Below are 25,053 nucleotides of genomic sequence, written 5' to 3' on the forward strand. Positions count from 1 at the left end.
TGGCATTAAATTAGTTATTTATTTTTGCTGGTGTATAAATAAAACCATTATAGAAATAATAAGCTGCATGACATAACGCATTACTTTTACCGCTGTTTCCTCGTCAAGAAGCAGGTAAAAAATGCGAAGCCGTTTTACTACTACACCTTTCAAATTTTTGTATGTAAAAAAGTTTGAACTGAAAACGCGGGAACGGAAGTAAAATGTTGCCACTCAACCGGAAGTCCCTACCTCTCCCATCCAGCGCAGCAAATCCTTTGCTGTACTACACCATGCCTCAAGCCAAAACAACACAGCCACTATGTACTTTCCGCTCTATCACATCATTCACATGTACAAAATAAGTTTAAATAACCCCTGACCGGAAGCGTCCGCAGGGCAGTGTACCAACAATCGCAAATTACTCGTTCATTGATGTAGAAATTATATTGCGTGCATACCCTGTTCGCCCAATTAAACGGCAATTGACTACGAAATGGCGGATTGGCTGCCTAACGGGCGGGTCGCGCCAGCCAATGAGGAGTCAGCACGCCCCCGCAATAGCGATGTGCCATTCGACGCCGTGGAGATCGAGCAAGGCCACGATGAAGTGGCCCCGCCCCCACCAGTTAGCGATACACCAGCCAGACCGAACACGGTTGCAACGCCGCCGCAGACAGGCAGTAAACGGGGTTTATTGGGTCTTCTAGACAAATATCGCCGTCTCGTAAGTTTTCATGTTTCTCCACGTTTTCCAGCCCCGTTTTCCCAGGGTCGTTTGAAGTGGTTTTCCGTTGAGTTTTCCCTCGGTTTTTATGGTGGTTTAATAGTTGGTAGAAGCCGTTAAACATGAAGGAAAGCAAGGTAAATGGATGCTTATCGGAGGCAGTAAAAAGCATGCAATGGAAGCGTTGCAGTTTGACTGATTCATTTGCGGATTCTTGACATTTGTTGGTTTTATGATCGCGGTTGGCCGCTATCTTATCTCGCGTTTACGCTTCCTGATGAAGTGTTATTGAATAGTAAAAAGGATCTGCGTGGTAGATTTGCGGGATTGATAAGATAACTTGACAAGAATCCTGGAGAAATTCATCGGAAACTTTGATACGTGTTTTGAATTTTTCACTGTTTTAAGTTTTTGTTGACAATAATCATGCAGTGTTTTGGTTGTCAGGATGATTAATGAAGTTCCTGCAGCGATAAGTGATTTCTGTATTTTTTGTAGGGACTAACCGGACCCTTGGTGTTCGCGATTTTAGCAGCGGCGTTTGGATCGTCTTTCTTGTTTGGTTATAATATCGGAGTTATCAATGTTCCACAGACGGTGAGTGCAGTTTATTTATTTAGGAAATTAAAAAATAGTCGCAAATACAGCCATTGAAATGTGCATTATTCGTTCTAAATTTTTTATTATTTATTTTTGGTTGGCTTGGATATTTATTTCCATTTTTGATTTTGTGATTTATCGGTTTTTTTTTAAATTGGTACTTTGATTCCGTGGGAAACTCGCAACTTTCAAGGCCAGTTTCCGGCAATCAATAAATCGATACTGTGCTGCAGAAACTGAAATATTGCGCGGTATTACCGTATTATCAATTATGCGATTGATATGGATATGAGACTATAAATAAATATGCATCAGATGCGTTTTGTTAATATTATGCTGCATATTATCGGTTAAACCGTTAAAGAATGTTCGTGTGCATCTTGGCGAAACAGCGTTCGGTATATGTAAATGTGGTGAATTTTTCCCAATTTTCCTGCAAAAATTGGACTTCCTGTTGTACTGTGATGGTAAAATTTGGTTCGTTTGATTCTAAAAATAATCGTTTCGAAATATGGATAATTTATCAGCAGCATCTGGTTAATAAATGTTGCAGATTAATTTAATTAATTCATCAGTATTCAATAGTAAAAAAAACCTCCAGAAATGTTTGAATTGAAGTAACGTTTCGAAATAAAAATTATTATAGATGGGATTCTAAAAATAATCGTTTCGAAATATGAATAATTTATCAGCAGCATCTGGTCAAGTATTGCAGATAATTTATTTACTACCTAGTAATTAATCAGTAGTAAAAAAAACCCCAGAAATTTTCGGTTTATGATAAGATCGTGGTTTTTGACCGAGTATTTTGGCAGGGCATTTCTGCATGTGTTTTTTTGTGTGTGAATTGAAATTACGGTGCATCACATCATTTGACTGCCAGCCACAATGTTGTCAAATGCCGATTGTACATGCCATGAATATTAATCATTTATTTGGTATTTCTTGCACCGCAGCCGAAGTATCCATGGAGCGTAACTGACACATGTCAAACGTACGATTGTTTCATTAGGCTCATTTTTCACAGGGTAGTTGGTTAACAACTTAACATCCAATTATCCCCTTTTATTCACACCGCTGTTTTTACTGTATCGTTTCGAAATTGATAACCTGTATCTTATTGGAAAATTTGGAACTGTATCCAATCTGTTACTGACTTACTGTGTATTCGGAACCGCTTTGTGTCAATAAGAAAGCCACACGATTTTATTGTGCTTTGCGATAACACACAATTCTGAATGATAACGGTGTTGTTTGTTCTTTAAAGTGGTCTTTGTGTAAGTACGGCGCGTGCGATAGACGCGTGTGTTATCAAGTAATTTTATACTGGGACTTTGTGCGAAACGTATGTTAAGCGTCCTTTATTAGTTACTTCATAGATCACACAATTTACTTGCCCCTGCCGTAATTCTTTTAAAATTTGGATGATGCTAATTAATTGATATAGAGTGTACTTTATTTACTTAAATTTCAACGGTGATTTATAATGAATTATTAAAAATTTCAACGATGATTTATAATGAATTATTAATTAAACTGAATTTTATATTGCTCTATATTATGTGGAGAAGTTACTTAATTATTGTATCTGCAGTAAATCTGAAGCAGCCGCAGGGATTAAATAAAAATAATTTTATTCAAATTTTTGGATCGCGTTAAATTTTAAAACATTTTATTTGCGAGATAAGGAATGGGTTTGGGCAGTGATATTGATATTTTTTGCTAGTTTTTACTGGTAAGTTCGCACTTCGATGCAAGATAGAAGATTGTAGTGAAGTGGCGTCTTTGGCGGTTATCAGCAGTCGGTAAATCGTAGACGGTATAGTTGTAAGAGCTTCACAAATTTTCCAGTTCATTTAGACAGTTCAGATTTGGATTATATATATCGTTTAATTTTTGTTACTGCAAATGATCAGATTTATTTACTGACTACTCTTGTATTAAATTGTGCTGCTATGTGCTGGAGCCATTTTTCTCACAGAATTTTGTTGCCAATTTTCAGATCTCGTAATTCAACGCTAATACTTCCCGATGCTACCAGTATTACGTAATTTTCTATTAATTTTTTAGTTTAAAATTGGATGACACGGTAAAAGGGCGTTTTATTTTTGGCTTAATCAGCGTGTAGAGACGCTTGAATTCGGTCAGCACGATGGCAGCATGCCCAGTTTTCTTTGCACTGTCTGCCTAAATAAAGATGAGCTTTCGTACTGTGCTTGAATAGGATTAATTTTATCACTATCCGAAATATGATTGATCTCTGCTTTGACAGCAGAATTTGTGTAGTTTGACGTGTGCGTACTGACGCGCGATGTTGCAGTCGATTCTTACTGGCGGAAATTGAACGGATTATCACGAACAAAAACTAAACAATTCTGCAGCAGCCCATAAAAATTGAAAAATAAAAATACATTATAAATAATCCTTCCAGCAAAGCATTCTTGGTTCGATGATGCAAAAAAGGATTGAATGAAATTCGAAACACAAAATTAAGTTTAATTAACGCTCTTCAATTGAACATACGGATCGCTTGCAAGACGTAGTGTAACGGCCTAACAAAACTTATGGCTATGGCAGTTTCTAAAATTTGAATGAACGCTACATGCACAAGTTTCTCATGTTTTTGTTATTTTCTCTTATGTGCAGTTGGTTGGGAAATGGATCCGCGATGTCAAATGCAGCCGGCTGGACAACCAGACCGCGCCGGTCGCCGACATCGAGAGATGGTGCGCCCCCATTTTACCGGACACTCCGCAGGAAGAGAACATGTTCAAGGACAACACGGAGCTGAACACCATATGGTCCACGGTAACGTCCATCTTCTGTGCCGGTGGTCTGATTGGAGCACTGTCCAGTGGATTTTTCGTTTCCAGATTTGGCCGGTGAGTTGAAATATGTAAGAAATTACAGTGGAGTGATTTTATGTCATGTCAGAATTTTGTGAGTAACTGTTATACTGTTACATTATACAAACGATACTTTATTGGGAAATAAAATAACGTTTGACAGGATATAAATAAATAGCTTTTAATTTGCAACGCCTTTTTTAAAAAAATCCCGGTTAGTTTGAAATTAAACCCAAAAGATGAAGAATTATTAAGATGACGATCCCCGATTAGGATAGCATAGAGGAAGTGTTTCTTTTGTAAATGCCGTTTTGTTCTGGTGCATAGTTTGTACCCGTACGATGATACTTATTAAAGTTTTTGCAAAGAATTATTAAAAATTAAACAGTATTCTTTTATCGTAGTTACAGAGTACAAAAAATAAAATAGCTAATATTGATAATTTACAAAAATAGCTATTCATTTACCGGGCTTACTGAATATTATTTGCATCAAGCTTTTCGATAAAATAATTCCGATGGCATACGCCATGAAAAATTTTTAAAGCTGTTGGTATTTTATGTAAATAATATTTGGCACGATGTTAGCAGTTTGATGGATCCGTGCTTGTTGACCGATTTTCGGGGGTCACGCAATCTGTAGCGCTTCACATGGGATTCGCTGATGTTTACAAATTACATAATGGAAATCATGGCATACATGGCTTTGATATCCTGTTGACACCCGTGTTGATCCCTGTAGGAAGGGTACACTGATGATGAATCTCGTTACGGGATTTCTGGCTGCCGCTCTGCTGGGATTCCCCAAATTGGCCTACTCCTTCGAGATGCTGATTATCGGACGATTTGTTACCGGTCTCAATTCAGGTAATGATTGCTGTTGTCAGCATGCCTCCTCCTGGTTAATTTGTTTTCGGTTTGTTTTGGGGTTGATTGTGTCCAGGGACTAATTGAAATGTTATTGAGCATGACGGCTCATGTGAATTTTCCGCTGTACATAAATTTCTTTCGTTTTCAAAATCGTCTGTAATCAATAATCATTCGTTTGATGACTGATTGTAATTATTAGATAGTTTACTTGATTATCGATTTTAATGGTTTCGGTTACAATGTTTCGTGTGCGCAAAAAGAATACGTGAATTTAACTAACTTCCACTTTATTAAAATGTTATCAGTAAAATAATTTTTAGCAAATTTTCACTGCTTATCCCATTATTTAGTTCAGATGGCTGATTTGGATTATGTTACGTTGATGATTTGTTACAGTATAGCATAATTTTGTCGGCATTTTAAAGAGATATTCGGTGTTAATTTTGATAACCAGAAAATCGTACGTCTGTTTATTGTGGGTTTATTTGCTTGTAGGCATTAATTCCGGCGTGCCACCGATGTATTTCACGGAAATCTCACCGGCGTCGCTGCGTGGCGCTGTCGGCAGTATTCATCAGCTGTTTATCACCATTGCCATTTGGGTGTCGCAGATTCTCGGTCTCCCCTTCATCCTGGGAACGTCATGGGGATGGCCATGGCTCTTTGGACTGTCGGTCGTACCGTGCATTTACCAGTTGCTGACGCTGCCGTTCTGCCCCGAAAGCCCGAAGTATTTGTACCTGGACAAAGGCGATGAAGTCGGCGCCCAGAAAGGTACGTATTGCACTTTTCTTCGCTTTTGTGTGTATTTTTTTAACTACAGATTTTAAATCGTTTTTAATGCAGAGCGATTATTTATTGTTTTTCTCCAGGGGTGTTGCTTTTTTTTAGTTTTTTACCTTTTTTTAATGTTTTGTCCGGAAAGCCCCTTGACAAAAGGCAGTGTTTTTCCCTTGTTAAATTTTGCCTTTTTTCATGGTTTATGTGCGCATTTGTTTGAAATAGAGATTAATTAATTCATTTTTTCAGTACAGCGATTATTTATTGCGTTTTGCGCGGGTTTCTTGCATTTTTTAGATTTTCTAACCAATTTTTGAGTACCTTTATGAAAACGTTTATTAGAATGTTATTGAGATGTTAATGGTATTAAAATGGAAACTCACTGGTGATGTTATTCTTTTCATGGCAGCATTGGTGCGTCTTCGCAAGAGCGATAACGTCGCGGACGAGATGGATGAAATGCGCATTGAGCACGAAAAGGCCAAGAGCGAAGCCAAGGTGACCGTGCGGGATCTGTTTGCCAATCCTTTCCTGCGCAAATGCACCATTATCGCCATGATGCTGATGGTTATGCAGCAGTTCTCCGGGATTAACGCGGTATGTCCCGGAAACTCTCTTCGTGTTGTAATCGCCCTAAAAAATATTTTTTCTATGTGTAAAAATAATAACCATGACAATGTACTAGTTTGGTCTCGTTTTTTAGGTGATGTTTTACTCGACATCCATCTTCAAAGATTGCGGGATGAGCGGCAACAGTGCCCTGTACGCCACCATCGGTATGGGCGGGATCAACGTGCTGATGACGGTGATCTCGGTGATTTTGGTGGAGAAAGCTGGACGTCGCACGCTGTTGTTGGTGGGATTTGCGGGGATGGCCGTGGTGACGATTCTGCTCAGTGTCTTCATGCTTTTGCACGTAGGTTTCACCATAAAAAATGTGAATCAATCGTCCATGTATTTCAGTGTAGTCTTTCGGTGTAGCATCGTAGATGGATGGCTGTTTAGTAAATACTTAAACAGTTTTACTGTTGCAAGAATATTTAACAGCGGCAGTAGAAATTCAGGAATTTTCTTCTCTTCACAGGCGGCCGGCAAATGCGGCGGGCAGAAATTGACGGTCGAGGAGTGCAAGGGCGTGGAGAATATGTACCCGTGGGCGGCCTACGCCAGTATGGTGTGTGTTATGCTCTTCGTGGTCATGTTCGCGACCGGACCTGGTAAGAGCGAGATTAATTTTGCGAGAGAGAAAAATTATCAGAAATTCCGTGCTGAAAAAGAAAACAATTGCCAGATAAAAGGATGGAATTTGATCGGGAATTGTAACGGCATGTTTTTGTAGGCTCGATTCCGTGGTTTTTGGTGACGGAACTGTTCACGCAAGGTCCGCGCGCCGCGGCCACGAGTATTGCGGTGGGCGTCAACTGGTTGTGCAACTTGATCGTTGCGCTGTCGTTCCCATTCATTCAGGTACGAATTTTACAGATATATTTGAGGTTTTCGAAAATATTTTACGTTTCGACAACCGCTTTTTTTGTTAATGCTAAATTTTACCTCTTTTCAAAAACTTTCCTTTTCGAAGACCTTTTTTGCATTTTACGTCTTATTGCTGAATTTTACGGTTTATACGTATTTTCAAAATATTACTCATCGTTCACAGTGTTTTACCGTTTACCGAATACCGAATTTTGTGTTTTTTTCTGAAACGGTTTATTTTTAAACCGCCGTCTCCTGTGTTTTATTATTGCTGCATTTGGACATTGAATTCTACGAATTTTGACGTTTGTCGGAAATTAATGTTTTATTAAATTTTGGAGATGTAAAATATGTGGCCGTTGAAAAATGACTTCCAAATTGATTTTGCTTTGCAGTCGGCTATCGGTGAATACACATTCATCGTCTTCGCCGTTCTTCTCGTGCTCTTCGTGGCGTACACATGGTTCAAAGTGCCGGAAACCAAAGGCAAAACTATCGAGGAGATCCAGGCCGAATTACGGCAAACTCTGTAAACAATTACCGCCGTGCATCGGCGATGTTTGTATCCTTTCTTCCCCAAAAATTCCCCTTTCATGCTGTAAAAGACTCCCCGTATTTGGAATATTATACTCGCTTTTGTAACCACTTTGAATGGCCAGGCAAGAGCACCCGTACTGTAGAGATTTTACGTAATTTATTTATTTTTACCGTTTACCTCCATGTTTGTGTTCGGCTGTGCTGTATGTACGTTGCTGCTGTTTGGCTTTTCTTATGTTTTAGTTAGTATGGTGCTTTTTCTGGCGTTTTTTTGGCGTTTGATGGGGTTGTGCAATGCGGAGAGATGCGATATGTCATGTGGTGATGTGAACCCTGGTAGTGTTTTTCTTGTACTGTACTGGGTAGGGTAGGGGTTGAAGGTAACTGTTTATTTTGTTATTTTCAATAAATTAGCGAAACTTGCATTAAATTGTGGCTGGAAGGGTCGCAAGCAAAAGACTGTGTTAATTAAAGGTCTTACTTCATGTCTTCGGCAGTATCAACGATTTAGTGTCTGTACATAATCATGGATCAAGTAATATATAAGCTGTAAACAGCGGCTGTTACAGCGCCGCGGAACACGGCCGTGAACAGTATCTGCAACCTTGTGAATCCTTTCTCCCTCAAATTGCATCTTTTGTGGAATATTCTATTTGGATTTTGTAACCGTTTGAATGGCCAGCAAAAACACCCATACTGCGGATAGTTTTGTGTACATAAGTAATTTTTTTTACCGTTTATTTGCGTTCGGTTCCGCTGTATCGCCTGTATGTACAGCAACTTATTCCGTACTGGATTATTAAGGTCTGATTAATGAGAGATCCGTCAAGTGTACAGTTTACAAGACTACACATATAAAGTGTATCTTGGAAGGTTCCTGTGCTTGTAAGTTGTAACTACATTAAAGTACAAGTTATCACTGCTTGTTGACTGCGTACGTTGCATAATGTAGAACATAACATTGCATAAAAGTATTAGTAATACTTTTGATTTCCTCTGTTGAATTCGTAAATGCTTCTAGGTACGAGTAAAAGTACTGTACGTAAAACACTTTCCTAAATCTTCCACGCTTTCGCTGTTTTTCCCGTTTGCGAAGCGGCGCATAAAAACGCATAAAAAGCGTAAAACACAAGGAAGAAGAAGCATAAAACGCGCAAAACATTGAAACACCAATGAATAACTCCATCCTTATAACCGAACGAAAGGATTAAACACAGACAACGATAAGCACCGCATTCCTACTTCTTCGTAGCCTTCTTACAATAGGATTTTCTTGCAGTGTAGCGAGAGGATGCCTGGCTGGTGTATCCCGGCAAGGCCTGCAGATATCCTGACGGACGCGGCGCTTTTTCGGAATAATCCGTGAAGGCGTTGACACAGGCCAGCAGATAATCATCGCTGCCTTGCGGGCCGAGATAAGTGGGCCGAATACTGTATTCGCTCGGACATCTTGAACCACAGAGTGTGTGTACGGGAAAAACACCCATTCAATATACACACTCTAACCGGGCAAAATGCACGACTACGAAATATTCCTCATTTGGTTTCAAGATGAACAGTTCTTCTTGTGAATTTGTTTAATAGATCAAGACTTTTCATTTAAATGGCAATTCACTCTGGAAAAAAGGTTCTGTGGCTGAAAGCTCGAATTGTTCGGTGGTTCATCGCCATCAAGAATGTTGACGCGGAACGTACCCCTCCTCCAGGGGCACCCCAAAAACCACAACAAATCCGTTTGTAACTCGTGCTTACGCCAAAGCTGTATGTTAATGGCTGCTCGAGCATAAACATGACAAAAATTGTTAGAGCTCTAATTTTTCATTATTCAAGAAGTTCTCCAGTCCAGATGTTGTAAGACATCAAAAATTTATCAAATCGCGAATCGCGCGTTTGGCCCGGTTAGAGTGTGTATATTGAATGCGCGTTTTTCTCGTACACACACTCTGTGGTTCAAGATGTGCGAGCGAATACAGTATATTGCAGCATCTCCCAGAACTGCCAGCGTCGTTGCTGGAAATCGTGATGCAGCCACCGCACGATGGCCCGCAGTACATCGTCTTCCCTGCGCCACGCAAAGACTATCACAGCAGATCAGATCGGTAACCTGGTAAGTTAAAAAAAACAAATAGGGATCAGCATATGTAAAACTGAAGAATATGTCAATCACATTTATTCGTCATAATAATTCATCGTACTGTAGAACTAATTAATTTTATCATTGCTGCAATTGTAGTGCAGTGGCTGCTTTCTAAGCGCCGGCATCGCACTTATACAGACATGTACTGTACCTGTATATCTACAGTACTGTAGAGTAACCCTGCACTTGACAGCTTTTTTTACAGCTCAAAAAGACGTACGTTGTACGATCACATTCACCATTCACATGTGCTGCCTGAGACTAGGCAGGCACCACATGTGAGTGCAGTGCAGTCGGCTCTGAGCCAGCTGAACGTTCGCCAGTGCTACAGTGTCGTACAGCTCATATCGTACGAAAAAGCTGTCAAGTGCAGGGTTACTCTACAGTATACAGATGGATACTGTACCTTTACGCACGAAAATTAATTACCCTGCTTGTACATTGTTCCATTTTGCTACAATCAGTTTCGCCGCCAAAGCCAAGGCCATTAGCTGGCAATGCATATCCTACCGTTTTCTTCGGCACTTCCAAGAAATCTGGTCCCTGCGCGATATCAGCAAAATGCTGGAGAGTGATAGCCTTGGCTTTGGCGGCGACGGCCAGATTCTTGTGCGCATCGGAATCCGCAAAACAGTACAGCATCAGACAGTTGCTGGCGTTCAAGCGATCCTCCATAAACTTCCAGCAGGCCTCCTCCACGGCCGGAATACTGAGGAACGCAGCCGCCACCAGTATGGGCTGCACGCTGTCTTCCGTGACGACAATGTCCGTCATGTAGAAAAAATCAATCAACCTGCACAATCAATCAAATCTGCCAGATTATCTCGTTACCTCATAACAATACTCAGTGGAAATCGGGATACATACTGCCAAGATCATACGACACTGGAGACGAAAAATCAAGCAAAAACAGCATCGCCATGAACGAACGCAATGCACGAGCCATCGCCACAATCAGCAGCGTTCCGCAGAACAACTTGCTGACAAAATTGAAAACTTACTGGGACAGAACAGGATGGGAGATGTTGTGCAGCTGGATAATCGGTTGCGCGGATTCCTTCATTCCCGTTAAGAACATGGTGCGAAAATACCTACTGTGAACACTGAGAACGCTGCGGTGACATGGAATCCCTATGGATTCTGCTTCACCACCTTGCAGCTCCACATCGCATAGCATGCCAGAGGCTCGAAGATTCTGCCATTCCTGACGCAAATCCACATTACTCGCTTTAATCCGTATGGTGCTCCCAGCGGGGGGCTGAGGAGAATAGTGAGTCGGCGAAGTCCGCCGTAAACCGTAAAACGGGCACCGCTTTTAATCAAGAGTACAGAGTTAGACAGAGCGTGTGTCTAACGAATTTCTGTCTGCTCCCTTGATTAAATGCGTTTCACGGCGCCCGGTCGCCTGCCCAGGCGGACTTCGCCGACTCACTAATTATCAGACCGGCTGGCTTGTTCAGCAAAAGCTCTTTTGGTTGGAGTTGGACCAACTTGTTCAGCAAAAACCCTTTTGGTTGCCATTCTAAAAGACACGCGGAATCACTCTACACTCAGTCTACAGACTCTGTATCAAAAGGCACTACACATACGTCGCAGAAAGGCTGCCTTTCAAATTATCAATAAAGTATCACATAATGATCTATCACGTAATGATCTCAATTCTATTATCACGTAATGATCTCAATTCTCAAGTTGTAAATTCTGTTTTTACGGGTGGCTGCAGTATTTTTACTGCTGACTGCAATACAGCTGGGGGAGCCAGTAGTGATTGGCGATTGGCGCAGCATATAACCTGACCTCCTTGTCCGGCGGTTTTGTATGATTTCGGCGATTTTTTAGGCCTGTAATTTAGTATTTCCCGTTTACGGCCCTCGCATTTACCGGTTTACGCACCAAAATTTGCATCCAAAAGGTTACTTTTTACTGATATAATTCCAACAAAAGGTTTTTCCCGTTTTCCCGGCAATCGGTGAATACACATTTGTCGTCTTCGCCGTTCTTCTCGCGCTTTACGCGGCGTATTGCTACATAATCGAAGTATCGGAAACCAAAGGCAGAACAATCCGGTTAATCCAGGCGGAACTGCGGCAAACACTGAAAACACTCAGAACAGCCACCGAGGATGCATCCCAGCAATGTTTTGTAGCCTTTCTTCCCCTTCCATGTTGTAAAAGACAGTATTTCACCCGCGTTTTGTAAATGCTTTGAACAGCCAGACGAAAATACCCGTACTGTACAGATTTTACGGAATTTATTTATTTTATCCACATTTGTGTTCGGCTATGCTGTACAGTACTTGTATACAGCATTTTTATAATATAAATTAAAAATGTTTGCCCGATTTGTTAGGCCTGTTTACCCTTGTCCGATTTGTTAAGTCTGTTTACCGCTGTTTAACCTGCCTTGTTAAACTATGTATTACTAATGTACTAGTAATTGCGTATTGAGTAGCTGTTGTTAAATACGAGATGCAGTACGAGTAGCTGCTGTTGATCGTACTAGGCCGTCAGCATAACCATGTAAATTATGATAAAATGCATGCCACAAAATGTGCAATGTAAAGATATTACGAGTATTAAGTTGTTGAGTGGGCATTTGGGACAGCTGTGCAACATGGGCACCATTCTTTAGCTGCGCATGTGACATGTCATATTATAGTGTATATGGAGTAGAGCCCTGCACGAGCAGCTAAAGTGCTGCTCGACTCGCTCGTTTCAGCTTTCTGAAACGTCCTGCTCGCTCAGCTCGCTCGCGCCCAAACCGCCGCTCGCTCAACTCGCTCGTTTTCCAATTTTTGTTTGCTTCCGCTCGCTCAGCTCGCTCGTAATTTTATTTTGGCACATCGGCTCGCTCGTGAGATCGGCAAAAATTTACATATCAATTTTTCGCACGAATTAATTATACCAAACTTTTCACCAACACAAAATTCATTAAGTGTAACAGGATGTTCAGAGACAATCACTTATATCTCCATACTGGTAGTCCGTTTCATTACAGTTTCATTTTTTTGCTAGTACCTTACTCTAATTTTCAACTGGATGTAGTTCTCTTAATTTAGTCTAAAATAAATACATATAATAGAACGCCCGAAAATCAAAACGCACCTTTCTTAGGAAGCATTCAACTGATTCAGAAACCCGTCCAATAATGTTTTTGTTGGCTACAGAATATCAGAACTCCGCCCTGAGTCCCAACCGGTCTAGGAAAGTTAGTAAGTCACTTCGCGCGAAGCGCGAAGGTGACGGTGGTTTAAGACCGTTTTCAGGTCGGTCAATGTAATTTTGTACTAGAAACTTCTCCAGTTCGCACAATGTCAGCCTGTAAGCTCGCGATCGCTCGCACCGGACCATCCCGCTCGCTCGGCTCGCTCGCAATTTTTTTTTCTGTTGCTCAGCTCGTTCGCAAATTCGCAAAACGACGCCTGCTCGCTCGAAGTGCTCGCGAGCGCCGAGCGCTCGTGAGCCGAGCGGCTCGGCTCGTGCAGGGCTCTAAATTATGGAGTCACTACAATGCACAACCAACTAACGATATTTTCCTAACAGTATTTTTGGTTTTGCTGAGATTAGCGCCACAACACCCAGTGGCAGTGCTAGTGTACATAATCGAAAACTGGTGACTTTATCACATGCGAGATGACCTTATATGTATTCGTAGCGGCGGTATTCGTAGCATTCGTGTTCTCAGTTCTGAACTAATGATGCCTCTAAGGTTTGTTCGTTAAGTTTTCTTTGATTCTCCCGGTTCGGCGGAGGCCTTAGCGCAGGGTTTGTCTTTACAAGCGGTGAACACCCCGGGAATTTTCGCGGCTTTAACGGCGGCGAGAAACTCATCACTGACAACCTTCTGGTTCACCTTCTTATTCTTGCTTTCAGCTTTTATGCTATATTGGAAGGCCGAGCAGTTTTCTGTCGTAATATCGTAGAACGCTTTTGAGCAGTCACGGGCACTTATAATGGCGTTGGTCTTCACTTTCATGGTCCCTGTGGAGGAAAAATCAATCGTTAGACCAAATAATCGGGTTACTTTACTCCCTTTGCCAACTCTGCGATTCCATTATAGCCCACAACGTACCGTACTTCTTTTTGAACGCTTCCGTAATGGTATTTAGAATGGTTTCCTCGCCGGAGCCGGCATCCGTAATAAAATGCGCTTTTGCCCCTTTGCGGATTCGGTCTGGATCGGGATCAGTGGCCACCCAGCCCGTTATGAAGACATAGTTTTTCGCTTCTTCAGCAGCGGCTTTCGCTTCCTGACCGCACTCCTTTTGGGAGATTTTATAGGCGCGCCAGCGGTACTCGAATCTACGTAGATACGATAAGAATGTATTACATACACTCTAAAGAAAGCCGATGCTCGTATTCGTATCCTGTATCCTAACAATAAGATGGAACCTATTTCAATGGCGTTCTTACAGCTGTCAAACAAAATTCAGTTTCCCTGTTGGAAATCGCCCTCAACTTGTGCATTTAATCGCTGCGGAATCGGATTGCATCGTGTTGCACATAAACGGTGCAACAGAGCAGGCATAGGTCAGGGCTAATAAATCGCTCTGTGCACCAGTACTGTAAGTGTGGCTTTATGGGCAGCGTTCAAGTATCACCGCTTTCAAGTTCTTAACCTCGCCATTATTTTTCTGACATTCGTACTGTATGTAGCGCCTGTTTTTCAGTAATGATAGTCGCACTTACATTGCTCCCGGATAGCAGTAGTCAGTGTCCGACCACTTTGCCGACATTTTGTCTGCTGCAAGCTGGCTGGCATCGTTGGATGTAGAACAGGATACAAACTCTTCATCCTTATTCACGGCATGCCTAGTATTCTAAAGAACAAGATATCACCTCTGTGCAAATCTGCGAGATTATCGGTATTCGCTTAATGTGCAGTTTCTACGGGCGTATTGCACCATCGTGCCGAAAATTTTGACGGCATTCGGAAAATGCGTTTAACTACGTCATATTGGGCGAATGCTGCTAATGAGAAACGTAAAAGAAAATTAATACACTTTATTTCTGTAGACATATTATTCATATTACTCTTACACCAGAAGCGCCACATAGGCCGTTCTGCCTTTCTAGGTAATAGGTACCTTTAGGAGGTACGTTTATCATGCAGCACGATATGTTGCTCTAATTCAACGCCATTTTTGACCTTTATGTGCATAATTCAGAGCTATGAGTTACTAACTCTGCCTTGAAATGCTTCGACTTACCAATTCCAGGGACGTTCTCTGCAACAGAGAAATTTTTACTTTTACGAAAAAATTGCTGTATGATGACAGCAAGACGGTTTCTTAAACGCTTGCCTGGTTTTGTTGGTGTAGCACATAGTTTAAAATCGGTGTTGCAGAAATCAACAGAAAAGGTATTGTTGAGTGACCATGTCTTCTTGCAGTGTTCCGACAAGAACGCCCGCCAACTGAAATACTGCATCTCGTCGGTCTGCGATTCATAAAAGCACTCCTTTGCAGCATTCGTGCAGAACCTGAAACTCACTGTTTTTTTGTGGTCAGCCTTTACGGTTGCAAGTACACGACTAGGTAATATGAACGGACAATGTGTTGCATTTGACTGTAACTGGCCGCTGCTGACTTGCCTGCTGTCCACGCCTCTGTAAAGTGTCGTGTCATGGGACGGGCCGCAATCCGTTTCACTGTCCGCCCAGTTGGTATATTCCTGCAGCTGGATCTCCACCCGGTAATTGTCGGCTGCTGCCTGCAAAATAGTGCGTGCTGGATGACAGGCTGACTCTCATTTATACAATATTTTCAAGAATTTTCAGAGCAGAAACATGAACATTTTACACTGTACGATACAAAACCGTACGACGAACGTTAAGGTTGTAAAGTACCTATGTGCAGTATCTGTAAAGGCATTCTTCGTTGTATAATTTTAGTGAACTTAGTAGTACGATGGTTAGCTATCTTCGTGTTATTGTATTACTAGTACCAATAACCAATTACATTCATGAGCGAAAGAACTATCTGTATCTGTACGAGTACTTCTTTAAAAGAGCGTAATAAGCTGCTGTCTTATACTCGATCATTCTGCAGTAAACTTGCACATTTTTGCGGGCAGTACTGAAATGACTCAGAAAGGTCAGGGTCAAGACCACACTTACCGCAGTCGTCCAGATGCAGAATAACACCGCAAGCAATGCCGTAATGATTTGCAGGGCGCAACGCATTTTGCAGTTGGAAATGGGAAATGTTGATGCGGTCCTTAACCAAAATTCTTCGCCGAAGATTTTAAACTGCAACATCCAGTCTGGGCGTAGTATGTATTTATGATGAAACGAAATTGTGCAGCCGGAAGCTCATTAAATGCGCTAAGTGTTTTTGTAATATTAAAACAGAAAAGCACCGGAGGGCTGAACGAAGCATAAATTAATTGCATAAGCAACCTTTTCTAATGAGCGGACTAGCCTGATTGTAAGTATGGGCGTTGTCAATCAATGGCGTATGGAGACCGACATCGATCGGCTAAAAAACACATATTCACCGTTAGCGCTGCTTGTTTGGCTTTTTCCAGCTGCTTTTATCAAGGTAGCAACTAAACAGAAAGCGAAATTATAAAAAAAAATTTCAAATGCATAAAATTTAAAAAATTTGTCTTATGGGCACGTCGAAAAAATAACTTTCGACGTGCCCATAAGACATAAACAGCAACATCAGCAATTTCGTGTAAAATGACTGCGTTTTCGCGGTCAAAATTTACACATGCAAAGTGTAGATGTACAAATACTGTACAATAAAAATATAATGTATTTCAGAAAAGCAGCAGTGTACCTATTACTTTCAACTGCATGCAGGTTCGGAACGAAATTTAGGGCTATTAATTCACCGTTTTGTTATATTTACTATGGCATGCTATACTGATATTTTATGATAATTATTATGTTACACTAGTTTTTCTATTAGTTGTTATACACCAACTACCGTAGCTGACACGGAAGAAAATTACCGTTTTCAGTAAATAATGTGTAAAGTGTAAACCCTGGAGCGTAGGAGCGGACGGTTCGTTCTTTTCGCATTCAGTCTGTCGTTATTGATTCCAACCCAAATATTTCTATCAAGTATCAGATTAATTAAGGCAGGAGCCAAGTACATTACAGTAATACTCATTTTTCATACCAAACTGCACTGGGTAATTAATTTTCCGTCTGTCAGTGGATGATTTTGGTCCTGTTGGTTGCATAACGTTCTGCAGTAGGGTGGTGCGCGGAATTTTGGTAGCTTTCGCGTGATCGTATCTCGCGCCTAGGATTTTTTCCCGGTGCGGAATAACAGCTGATTTGTTTTCAGGGCATAAATATCATGGTTTTTACCTAGGGTAGCCAACAAAGCTAACTGCACCCATATGTATGGTAGGTACACTGGTACACTCACGATACTGCCCTGGTTTTCATAAACCGAAGGTGCAACACAACCATATTTGGTGAAGCCGATTCGTTAATTAACCAACAGCCAGTGCAACAAAACTTCCCTTGAATGTGCGACAGCCTGGTATTAACGCTGTTACCGTAATCAGATTATTATGTATGTACGTCCTATTTCTACGCGTACAGCTTTTACACTCTCTTCGGAGTCTTCGCTACGTTTTACCATTCCCCATGAAACTGCGCTGAAGGCCACCCGGGTACCGGAGCGAAATTTCTTTAAATCCCATGAAAACGTCTTGTTTTTTATTAGCCATGCAAGCTACAAGCCCATCCAACAATTCTTTGACCGCTGTAAGCGCAGCGCATATAAATCGCGCACAGTAATGCAAATACGCATCGTAGTGTAGTGGCAGATATATTTATAAATATTCAACCAATAATAATATATTAGATCACAATTAATAGACCATTATTAGACCAACGTGGAATCAATCATCTTTAGCCCGGGCATGTTGCAATCAGTAATTTGAAAGTAATATGGATATCAAGTACCACCGCGATATTGTATTGCAAAGCAAAGATAATACCGTTAGAAAAGCATAAAATTAATATAAATTATGATGGCAATAAATAATGCTAAACATATTACATTGTATATCACAGATACAGTAACTGCAACACATGCAGATTTGTTGCTTATTTACGCTGAATACGCAGACCCCTGTGGCGTGACGTGTCGAAGCACATTAAATGGCTCAAGCCCACGTTTCTTTAAATTCCCGCTTGTTACTTTTATTGGTTTAGTTGGCAAACATAGTTATAAGCATCACATTCGGGAACATTACAAAACAAAATAAACAGCATTAAGACCGTCCGAACGTGGAACGGTCGACGTTACAGACAGCGCATTTCCCCGCTGTATTTCAATGCTAAGCCGTTGCAACAAAAACTCGAAAGAGCGTCGTTCTCCAGTAGCATCCATTATCCGCTTGCCCAGTTCGCGCAGAAACTTCAAACATGCTGGGCCAACGACACCAAAGGTCTCAAAGCTAACGCAACAAAATCGTACTCGTCAGCTAAATACTCGTATTTCCGGCGCTTCTCTTCTTCCGCTTTTTTGGCCGCTTCACCCGCCTTTGTACTGCTGCTGATTACATTAGACAGGGCCAACGTGTCCACGCACGTCACATCCCAGGCAAGTCTCCTTCCATTTCTCCAAGGCAGCTGTGATACACCATCCGGTCGCCGCTCATCCACGTCGCTAGTCCCTCGTGGTTCGAGTACAGCCGGTGTATTAGCGGTTACCAAGCTTCTCCGAATCACTTCATTCAAAGACGAATGTCGCATGAAACGTCCTGCGCTCTTTTTGCATGAGAGCCCATGATGGCCAAATTCGTCCACGGGCAAACGACAGTCAGTGCACAGGTGAGAACTGCAAATAGGCGCACCAATACGTAGTCCGACCGCTACACGGAAGCTCTCATCCGACATCAAGGTTCCAAGAGAAGGCACGGGTAGAGCGTTCAGCCATTTCCCGATTCCGGCTGCGCAACTGCAAGCAAACGCGCACAGTGGGTTACGTCATTCGCGAAAGTATTCACAATAACTTCACAAGTTTTCTTCACTAAAGCGGCATCCCACACTTTCTGCGATCGCCGAACATTTTCCGCTGGTAGCTCAGCACCCGAGGCTGTTTGCCACAACTGGTGCACCAAGTCATAGCACTCCGTTGCAGTGGTGATGTCTGAGACCACGGATGATGTGGCATAAACCGAAGCCAAATAGGCTGGAGTTGCTAGTTCTGCCACACGTCGGATCCCCAACCCACCACTGGAAACGGGGAGCGATGCTTGAGCCCACGTTAACCCATCCATTTTAACGTTCGTGACTGCCTCTAAAGCCGATTTGCCCACGCTATCAAACTGATCTAATTCGTCGCCGCACAGCCAGGTTGGACTTGCACGAAGTAGATAATTCATTTTAGGAACACAGATACACGTCCGCAAAAGGAAATAAGCCTGATGTGCAGGCAGTATACTTAGCTTTGAGGAAAGTCTCTGTAGATCTTGAGCCTTTTGGAGAATTGCATCAGGAATCGCCGCCTGCAAAAGAGGAGCGCCGAGCAGTAATAGTTCACTTTCAGCAGGCTGCAGAAATTCCGGATGGCACTTAGCAAACGCTTCGCGTACGATTTCGCGTTCCTCTGATGTGCCACCGAATACAAAAAATTCACATTTAGCTAAATTTAGTTGTAGGCCATACTCTTCTGCTGTGGCAGTGATTTTTGCAATATCACTCAGTAAGTCAGCTAGGTTGCCACCGACAATACCATCATCCAGATACCAGGCATTCAAAGGCGACACCAATGACAATATTAGCGATAATATTAATAGACAGAATAGTAAAGGGCCTAAAGGATCTCCCTGTTGCACGCCTGCTTGGGATTGAATATCCCATTCCCCAAAAACTAGACTGCTGGGATCGCGGTAACATTGGTTAACAAAATGGGCATATTCTGGGAGCTCTGACTGAACACACTGCATCATCTTATCACGGTGAATTGTGTTAAAAGCGTTGCGAAAGTCGAATTTTACGAGAACTTGCACTTCATCTGCAGGTGTCGTGACAAAACGTCGTGCTGCATGTACTACGGCCTCGCAACCGCCAGGAGTACCGAAACCCATTTGTTTTGGTCTAAGCTTTTCGCCCATCTGCTGCTGTACACGTTTCACCACAATCTTAGCTGCAATACGACGTATTGTGCTACCAACTGCTATTGGTCTTATCCCACCCCCTTTTTTATTCAGCGCTGTTAAATTTGCCCCGTAGAGTACTGGCAAAATTTCTTTGGGAACACGGCCGGAAAACATGAGATCTGCTAACAGTGCTAACTGCTCACACAGCTGGGCGGAACTGTCATTCGCGATGTTAGTTATCAGGTCCTTAAAGTGTTGTGGTCGAAATCCATCAAGACCACCAGCTGAATCATTTGGAAAGCTAATAATTGCTTCGAAAATTTCTTTTTGCATTACACGGCTAATTTGTACACTCTGAGCAGATGACAATGGTGGGTAGCGAGCATCCGGGTTAACACCCGGATGTTTTTTCTGCAATTCAGCGAAAGTGGCTGCTGTGCGCGGTGCCAAGGCGTCCTCGGAACAAAGAACGCGAACAGCACCAGAAACGTCGCCATTTTGAATTTTTCCTGCACAAATTTTTTGTAAATCGAAAGACCGTTGTGGCTTTGTGGGTGCAACGGGAACATCTCTTACACCTGACTCAAACTTAGCTATATTCGACTTGATCAGCGTAGCAAGTGACTGACTACGGTCGTTCTTGGTTTTTCCCGGCAGACGAAAAACATAATAAGCGAAAGTTAGCAGTGCTTCCCACGACTGCGCTGAATTCTCCGTAACACATCGAGAAATTACATGTGTGAGAGCCGTAGCAACTGCTCTACGTGCCCCTTTAGGTATTCGCTTAACCAGTCTACAGTTGGTTTTAAGAAACTTCACCTGATTTAGAAGACTGGAGCTGTAGTCCGTGGCCGAGGCTTCTACGGGGGCCGAGTGATCCAATCCGCGCTGTCGACGCAACACATTTTCCTTGCACTTGTTGCTCCCAGTGTGGTTGGTGAAGGCGCTCTTGGTTGTGCAAATAAATCCACAAATTTGGCAGGGAAAAGAGGGTTTTGTGGGTGGCACAACTCCCCCAGAAGATAAATCCATAATTCACTCCATTTGTTTTAAAGGGGTTTGACCAATAACATTGACCATTAAGACAAAAGAAATACACTCGCACCTGCGCCAGATTTACTGGCGATGAAAGAACATGGGAACATCTTTTGATGAGATGTTCTGCTTATTCCCGCTTACAGCGGTCAAAGAATTGTTGGATGGGCTTGTATAATCAAACTACTCATAGTCTCATACAAATACGACCACTTCTTGCACGGAAACATTATATTTTGTCACCACAATCAGTAATTCAGCACTCCACCAGTCCACCCTACATATTATAAGGCTCAAGTACTGATTGTGGTGGATAAACGGCATTTCTGATTATCGCATGAAGCGCTGGCAAAAAATTATAATTTAGAAATGACCTACAATGCATTACAGGAAGGTTCGATAGCTTTTCATATGTAGTACTTGCAATTTGTCGTGCATTCGGCGTGCTGTTGTACCCTCGCATCCGCAGTATGCGTTTCACGTTGACCCCGACTACCACCCCTCGCGTGCTGCAAATAGGAAATCATTACAACGTTCAATTCTCGCTCAGCGTACCGTACCCGTCGAAGCGTAATAATCGACTACTTTTTACGGTAGTTGTGCAATTTAAATTCAATCCATACATTACAGCTGTACATTGTCGCCGTATGTAAATGCCACCATCTTATGCAACATACTCTCCACCTCCATGAATAACACTGCAGCAGTAGTATGATATAATTCTTCCACTGTTATTTTAACTGGCCCTGACATTTATACATTTGGCGCTTTCAGAATAGCCCGCTCGATGCGAATATGTTAGGCATCAATGGCGTGCTCCTATTTGATATCTCTCGAAGTTTAAAGTTCAGTTTTTTTCTGCATGCGTCACAGATATATGGGCCTCATTTTTACACGTTTCAACAATGAGCCGAACTATTGATTAGCCGCGGCATGCGTTTACTGATGCAACAGCAAACACCAGCGTCGCAACATCAACATAGCTTATACCGGTATGTGCATATAAACTATGCGTTAGTCCGTACCCGGCGAAAATCCATTAATTGATTTCTTTCTAGCCGGCATCGCATCTCGAGCCCAGCCACTTGTTCCCACTTGAGACAACATATACTCCAGTAAACATTTCCCTCAAAGAGGATAATCGTGCTTAACAAGCTGTAATTTTCGAGGTAGGCACTAGGCACTGTTAGGCACTCCTTTTTTCAATATCAAAAATCCTAGCGTGTAATTCGCCCAAAGAGTCGGAACGCCTGGAAGTGAATCCTTTTGACATTTCATACAACGCACGCAAAGCAAATTTTTCTCCATCACCGAACCCTCTTCATAACACAAATATGTGAATTATTTTTGACCAAGATTTTTTTATAACGGACTGAGAAAAATGCTTAATTCCTCGATCAATACTTCGTCATTTCTGGCTACAGGATGGACGTTATATCCCAGCGTCTTTACCATATGGTTTATCATCATGTTGACATTTTCCTTATTTGGCACCATTCTCAACCTATCGCTGATGCTGCCCATAATTGCATCCCGCAAACTCCGTTGTGGAACGGGAATTTTAATTGCACATCTCCTATTAATTAACGCTACATTATGCCTCATCCACATGTCGATACTGTCCATTTCCACGTACGCCGTAGCGCCCTACACTGACCTTTCGCTGTCTTTCTGCCGGCACACTTTATTCTGGTACTACCTATCACTGGACGCCGTTAACTGGACTTTCCTGCTGATCGGGATCAACCAGTTTGTGGCCATCTTTTTACCCCATTCCTATACAAAATGGAGCGGGAATGTCATTGTCACCGGGGTCATGGTGACACTGCCATGGCTGATTGGTCTATCGTGTAAACTGCCGATTTTCAATGAAATGGGATGCAGATGGCAACCCACCACGCCCTGGGGCACCTGTGGGGTGCGGGTGTATCCCGGATCCGTGGTATATCCGCTGATCGTCACCGTGTGTGTCTTCTCGCCGTTGGGGGCGCTGGGCGTGGTGTACGCGGTGATCTTTGGCGGGGTGGCGCTGCGGTCGGTGTGGATGCGGCGGCAAAAGAACGGCATGTCGAGAGGGGCGCAGCGGATGTTTACACGGCGCTACCGTAATGTGAAGATGCTCTTTGTGTCGTATCTGTGGTACTCGTGCTGTTTGCTGCCGGCACCCATCGCGTCCAGCCTCTTCCCGAAGGAATACACGTCAGAGATGCTGCTGCCGTTGTTTATGCGGGCGTTGCTGCTGTTTGGATACGCGACCATACCGGTACATTTACTGGATGGTTTCGTTCTTTAGTTACTTAACATGAGCGCAGAATTTACTTTTCTTTGACAAAGTTGCAATACATAAAATACTCTGTACATGACGTACCATTATTTAAGCTGATTATTTCCATTAGATTTGTTAAGCAGTTTTTATACTTTAAAAACAAAATGAAACTAAGCTATAAAAATAAATGTAATATTACACGTCAATGTACTGCAACGTGTCTATAAACATTTACATAAATTCTTTTAATTTTCGACGTTTGTGTTGAGATCATGTACGGACAGATAAGGGCGTTGATCATGGAACTTGAACGTGCCGGTATCAGGGATTACGTCCGGATATTTTTAATGCCGTCCTAATTAAATAAGATGTTAATGTATTCTTTCTGTCTGGTTGTAGGTTGTCTATCTGGTGATGAATGCTGAGTACCGGGGTCATGCGAGGATGTTATGGTCCTGCTTAATCGACCAGAGAAAAACCGTCAAGATAATCCCGCATTCCGAGAAACGTTACGCACTCCTCCCGTTTCCCAGTTTTCTCCATCAGGGAAAGCCGAAACCCTAACCCGTAACGGATTGTGTGTTTATCTTACGCTATTGGACACCGCTGTGCAAGCATACGATTGCGCGTAATGTGATGGTTGTCAGCATGTATTTACACCGTGCGGCTTCGGTTTACATCCAATTTGTTGACGTCATAAGGACATAAACCCGGTGTTTGGGATCTTGCTGCGCAAATGATGTGAAGCAAATTAAGGCACACAAATGGTGTAGTGTATATTGATTGTACTGTTGTAAAATTGTACTTACAGTATTAATTTTTACGGTTTACCAGTGTATACAGAGTAACAAAATAAATACTGAAGTAAGAGTATACTTAAGTAAATTGTCCGTAACGTAAAAAAAAGACGTAAATATAAGAGTATACTTACGTAAACGTAAACGTAAGAGAATTACCTGTCCGAATCGGTAAAACGCTGCTTGTCTAGCGACGTTAATTTGCCTTTTTTGTAAAACATTTGTTACCTATTAAGTTATTAACGCACAGCGCCGGCTACTTTAATTTCAACTTGGCAGGAAATATTTATATGGTTTCTTCACTGAAGCAGCATATTTTAACAGTATTTAATTATTTATCTAATAGCGTGCAGGTGGTTTTTGGAAAATACTAACGAATGACCAAAGTTCCTTGTTTTTGATCGTCAGATTCGGCGTTATAAAGTGCAGAGATTATTTTTAACGCTAGACTAAGCTAATCGATCGATCCACTTACAGGATTAGGCGAAGCTGTAAAGGCTCTTGAGACCTTCGTAAATTACTTTGTTTATGCAGTGATACAATACACTCCCCAGAGCACGACATTGGTTTAAATTTGGAATTGATTGTGTTTAATACCGGCACTTATTGTACAGGAACCACGTCATGTTCACAAATTTATTACTGTACGAGGACGAGCTTAGTACATGTGATAGACAAAAAAACTAGGGAGAGAATCTGATAACCATTTGCGTGCTGTGCAACACTGTCAGCCACCTTAGGCTGGCGGTAGCCGCGCGCCGTCACGCAGCCGTTAGCTGAACACGGTCTGCTATTTACTGTAACGCACACTCGTATTGAAATTTAAATGCGAGTTTTGTTTTGGTTTTATAACTTTGTTTATAATTGGTTCTCCGCAAAATTTCCAGTAACCAGTGACTGACATTAATTAACCAATCTCTTGATAGTAATGTTA

The 25,053-nt window shown here is 42.1% G+C and overlaps 6 protein-coding genes across 12 annotated transcripts; 2 read left to right on the top strand and 4 right to left on the bottom strand.

Annotated features, from left to right (window-relative positions):
* The first annotated feature begins 265 nt into the window (after positions 1-265).
* LOC129596985 (solute carrier family 2, facilitated glucose transporter member 1-like) lies at positions 266-8,234 on the top strand. 2 transcript variants are annotated; one of them, XM_055494391.1, is made up of 10 exons: positions 266-706; positions 1,205-1,303; positions 3,953-4,188; positions 4,894-5,018; positions 5,517-5,795; positions 6,211-6,398; positions 6,505-6,717; positions 6,886-7,018; positions 7,141-7,268; positions 7,670-8,234. In XM_055494391.1, the coding sequence occupies exons 1-10, from the start codon at positions 476-478 to the stop codon at positions 7,805-7,807; spliced, it is 1,770 nt and encodes a 589-aa protein (XP_055350366.1). In that variant the 5' UTR covers positions 266-475; the 3' UTR covers positions 7,808-8,234. The 2 variants fall into 2 exon arrangements, with proteins under 2 accessions (XP_055350366.1, XP_055350367.1); XM_055494392.1 differs by having other exon boundaries at positions 704-843.
* Positions 8,235-8,812: 578 nt separating this feature from the next.
* LOC129596997 (kelch-like protein 17) lies at positions 8,813-11,600 on the bottom strand. Of its 6 annotated transcripts, XM_055494409.1 has the most exons (5): positions 11,381-11,600; positions 10,950-11,206; positions 10,378-10,741; positions 9,752-9,915; positions 8,813-9,260 (listed from the first exon to the last, which is right to left on the bottom strand). In XM_055494409.1, exons 2-5 carry the CDS (start codon positions 11,123-11,125, stop codon positions 9,050-9,052), a joined length of 915 nt encoding a protein of 304 aa, XP_055350384.1. In that variant the 5' UTR covers positions 11,126-11,206; positions 11,381-11,600; the 3' UTR covers positions 8,813-9,049. The 6 variants fall into 6 exon arrangements, with proteins under 6 accessions (XP_055350384.1, XP_055350386.1, XP_055350389.1 ...); XM_055494411.1 differs by having other exon boundaries at positions 10,459-10,741; positions 10,950-11,600; XM_055494414.1 differs by having other exon boundaries at positions 8,813-9,240; positions 9,785-9,915; positions 10,950-11,600.
* A 2,065-nt stretch (positions 11,601-13,665) lies between these two features.
* LOC129597022 (uncharacterized) lies at positions 13,666-15,414 on the bottom strand. Its single transcript, XM_055494440.1, has 5 exons — positions 15,251-15,414; positions 15,158-15,175; positions 14,637-14,767; positions 14,020-14,249; positions 13,666-13,928 (listed from the first exon to the last, which is right to left on the bottom strand). Exons 1-5 carry the CDS (start codon positions 15,395-15,397, stop codon positions 13,666-13,668), a joined length of 789 nt encoding a protein of 262 aa, XP_055350415.1. The 5' UTR covers positions 15,398-15,414.
* Positions 15,415-18,108: 2,694 nt separating this feature from the next.
* Positions 18,109-18,855, bottom strand: LOC129596992 (uncharacterized). Its single transcript, XM_055494404.1, has one exon. The coding sequence runs from the start codon at positions 18,814-18,816 to the stop codon at positions 18,337-18,339; it is 480 nt and encodes a 159-aa protein (XP_055350379.1). The 5' UTR covers positions 18,817-18,855; the 3' UTR covers positions 18,109-18,336.
* Positions 18,849-21,708, bottom strand: LOC129597023 (uncharacterized). The gene is made up of 3 exons (XM_055494441.1): positions 21,617-21,708; positions 20,841-21,565; positions 18,849-19,427 (listed from the first exon to the last, which is right to left on the bottom strand). Exons 2-3 carry the CDS (start codon positions 21,051-21,053, stop codon positions 18,849-18,851), a joined length of 792 nt encoding a protein of 263 aa, XP_055350416.1. The 5' UTR covers positions 21,054-21,565; positions 21,617-21,708.
* A 276-nt stretch (positions 21,709-21,984) lies between these two features.
* Positions 21,985-24,072, top strand: LOC129597012 (rhodopsin-like). Its single transcript, XM_055494430.1, has 3 exons — positions 21,985-22,048; positions 22,115-23,319; positions 23,722-24,072. The coding sequence occupies exons 2-3, from the start codon at positions 22,438-22,440 to the stop codon at positions 23,884-23,886; spliced, it is 1,047 nt and encodes a 348-aa protein (XP_055350405.1). The 5' UTR covers positions 21,985-22,048; positions 22,115-22,437; the 3' UTR covers positions 23,887-24,072.
* The last annotated feature ends 981 nt before the right edge of the window (positions 24,073-25,053 follow it).

This window comes from Paramacrobiotus metropolitanus, unplaced genomic scaffold (genome assembly GCF_019649055.1).
Source record: "Paramacrobiotus metropolitanus isolate TYO unplaced genomic scaffold, Prichtersi_v1.0 Parri_scaffold0000099, whole genome shotgun sequence".
Taxonomy (NCBI): Eukaryota; Metazoa; Tardigrada; class Eutardigrada; order Parachela; family Macrobiotidae; genus Paramacrobiotus; species Paramacrobiotus metropolitanus.

Excerpts from the sequence above, each read along its gene's own strand:
- LOC129596985 (XM_055494391.1), top strand. The coding sequence starts at position 476 with ATGGCGGATTGGCTGCCTAACGGGCGGGTCGCGCCAGCCAATGAGGAG. Across the intron at positions 5,796-6,210 it reads TGAAGTCGGCGCCCAGAAAG|CATTGGTGCGTCTTCGCAAG; the intron begins GTACGTATTGCA and ends TTTTCATGGCAG. Across the intron at positions 7,019-7,140 it reads CATGTTCGCGACCGGACCTG|GCTCGATTCCGTGGTTTTTG; the intron begins GTAAGAGCGAGA and ends ATGTTTTTGTAG.
- LOC129596997 (XM_055494409.1), bottom strand. The coding sequence starts at position 11,125 with ATGCTATGCGATGTGGAGCTGCAAGGTGGTGAAGCAGAATCCATAGGG. Across the intron at positions 9,916-10,377 it reads TGGAACAATGTACAAGCAGG|GTTACCGATCTGATCTGCTG; the intron begins GTAATTAATTTT and ends TTAACTTACCAG. Across the intron at positions 9,261-9,751 it reads CACATCTTGAACCACAGAGT|ATGTCCGAGCGAATACAGTA; the intron begins GTGTGTACGAGA and ends CTGTGGTTCAAG.
- LOC129597022 (XM_055494440.1), bottom strand. The coding sequence starts at position 15,397 with ATGAATCGCAGACCGACGAGATGCAGTATTTCAGTTGGCGGGCGTTCT. Across the intron at positions 14,250-14,636 it reads TACTGCTATCCGGGAGCAAT|ATTCGAGTACCGCTGGCGCG; the intron begins GTAAGTGCGACT and ends GTATCTACGTAG. Across the intron at positions 13,929-14,019 it reads AGCGTTCAAAAAGAAGTACG|GGACCATGAAAGTGAAGACC; the intron begins GTACGTTGTGGG and ends TTTCCTCCACAG.
- LOC129596992 (XM_055494404.1), bottom strand. The coding sequence starts at position 18,816 with ATGTCGGATGAGAGCTTCCGTGTAGCGGTCGGACTACGTATTGGTGCG.
- LOC129597023 (XM_055494441.1), bottom strand. The coding sequence starts at position 21,053 with ATGGATTTATCTTCTGGGGGAGTTGTGCCACCCACAAAACCCTCTTTT. Across the intron at positions 19,428-20,840 it reads GCTCCAGTCTTCTAAATCAG|GCGGCGATTCCTGATGCAAT; the intron begins GTGAAGTTTCTT and ends CCTCTTTTGCAG.
- LOC129597012 (XM_055494430.1), top strand. The coding sequence starts at position 22,438 with ATGCTTAATTCCTCGATCAATACTTCGTCATTTCTGGCTACAGGATGG. Across the intron at positions 23,320-23,721 it reads TTGGATACGCGACCATACCG|GTTGTCTATCTGGTGATGAA; the intron begins GTACATTTACTG and ends GTCTGGTTGTAG.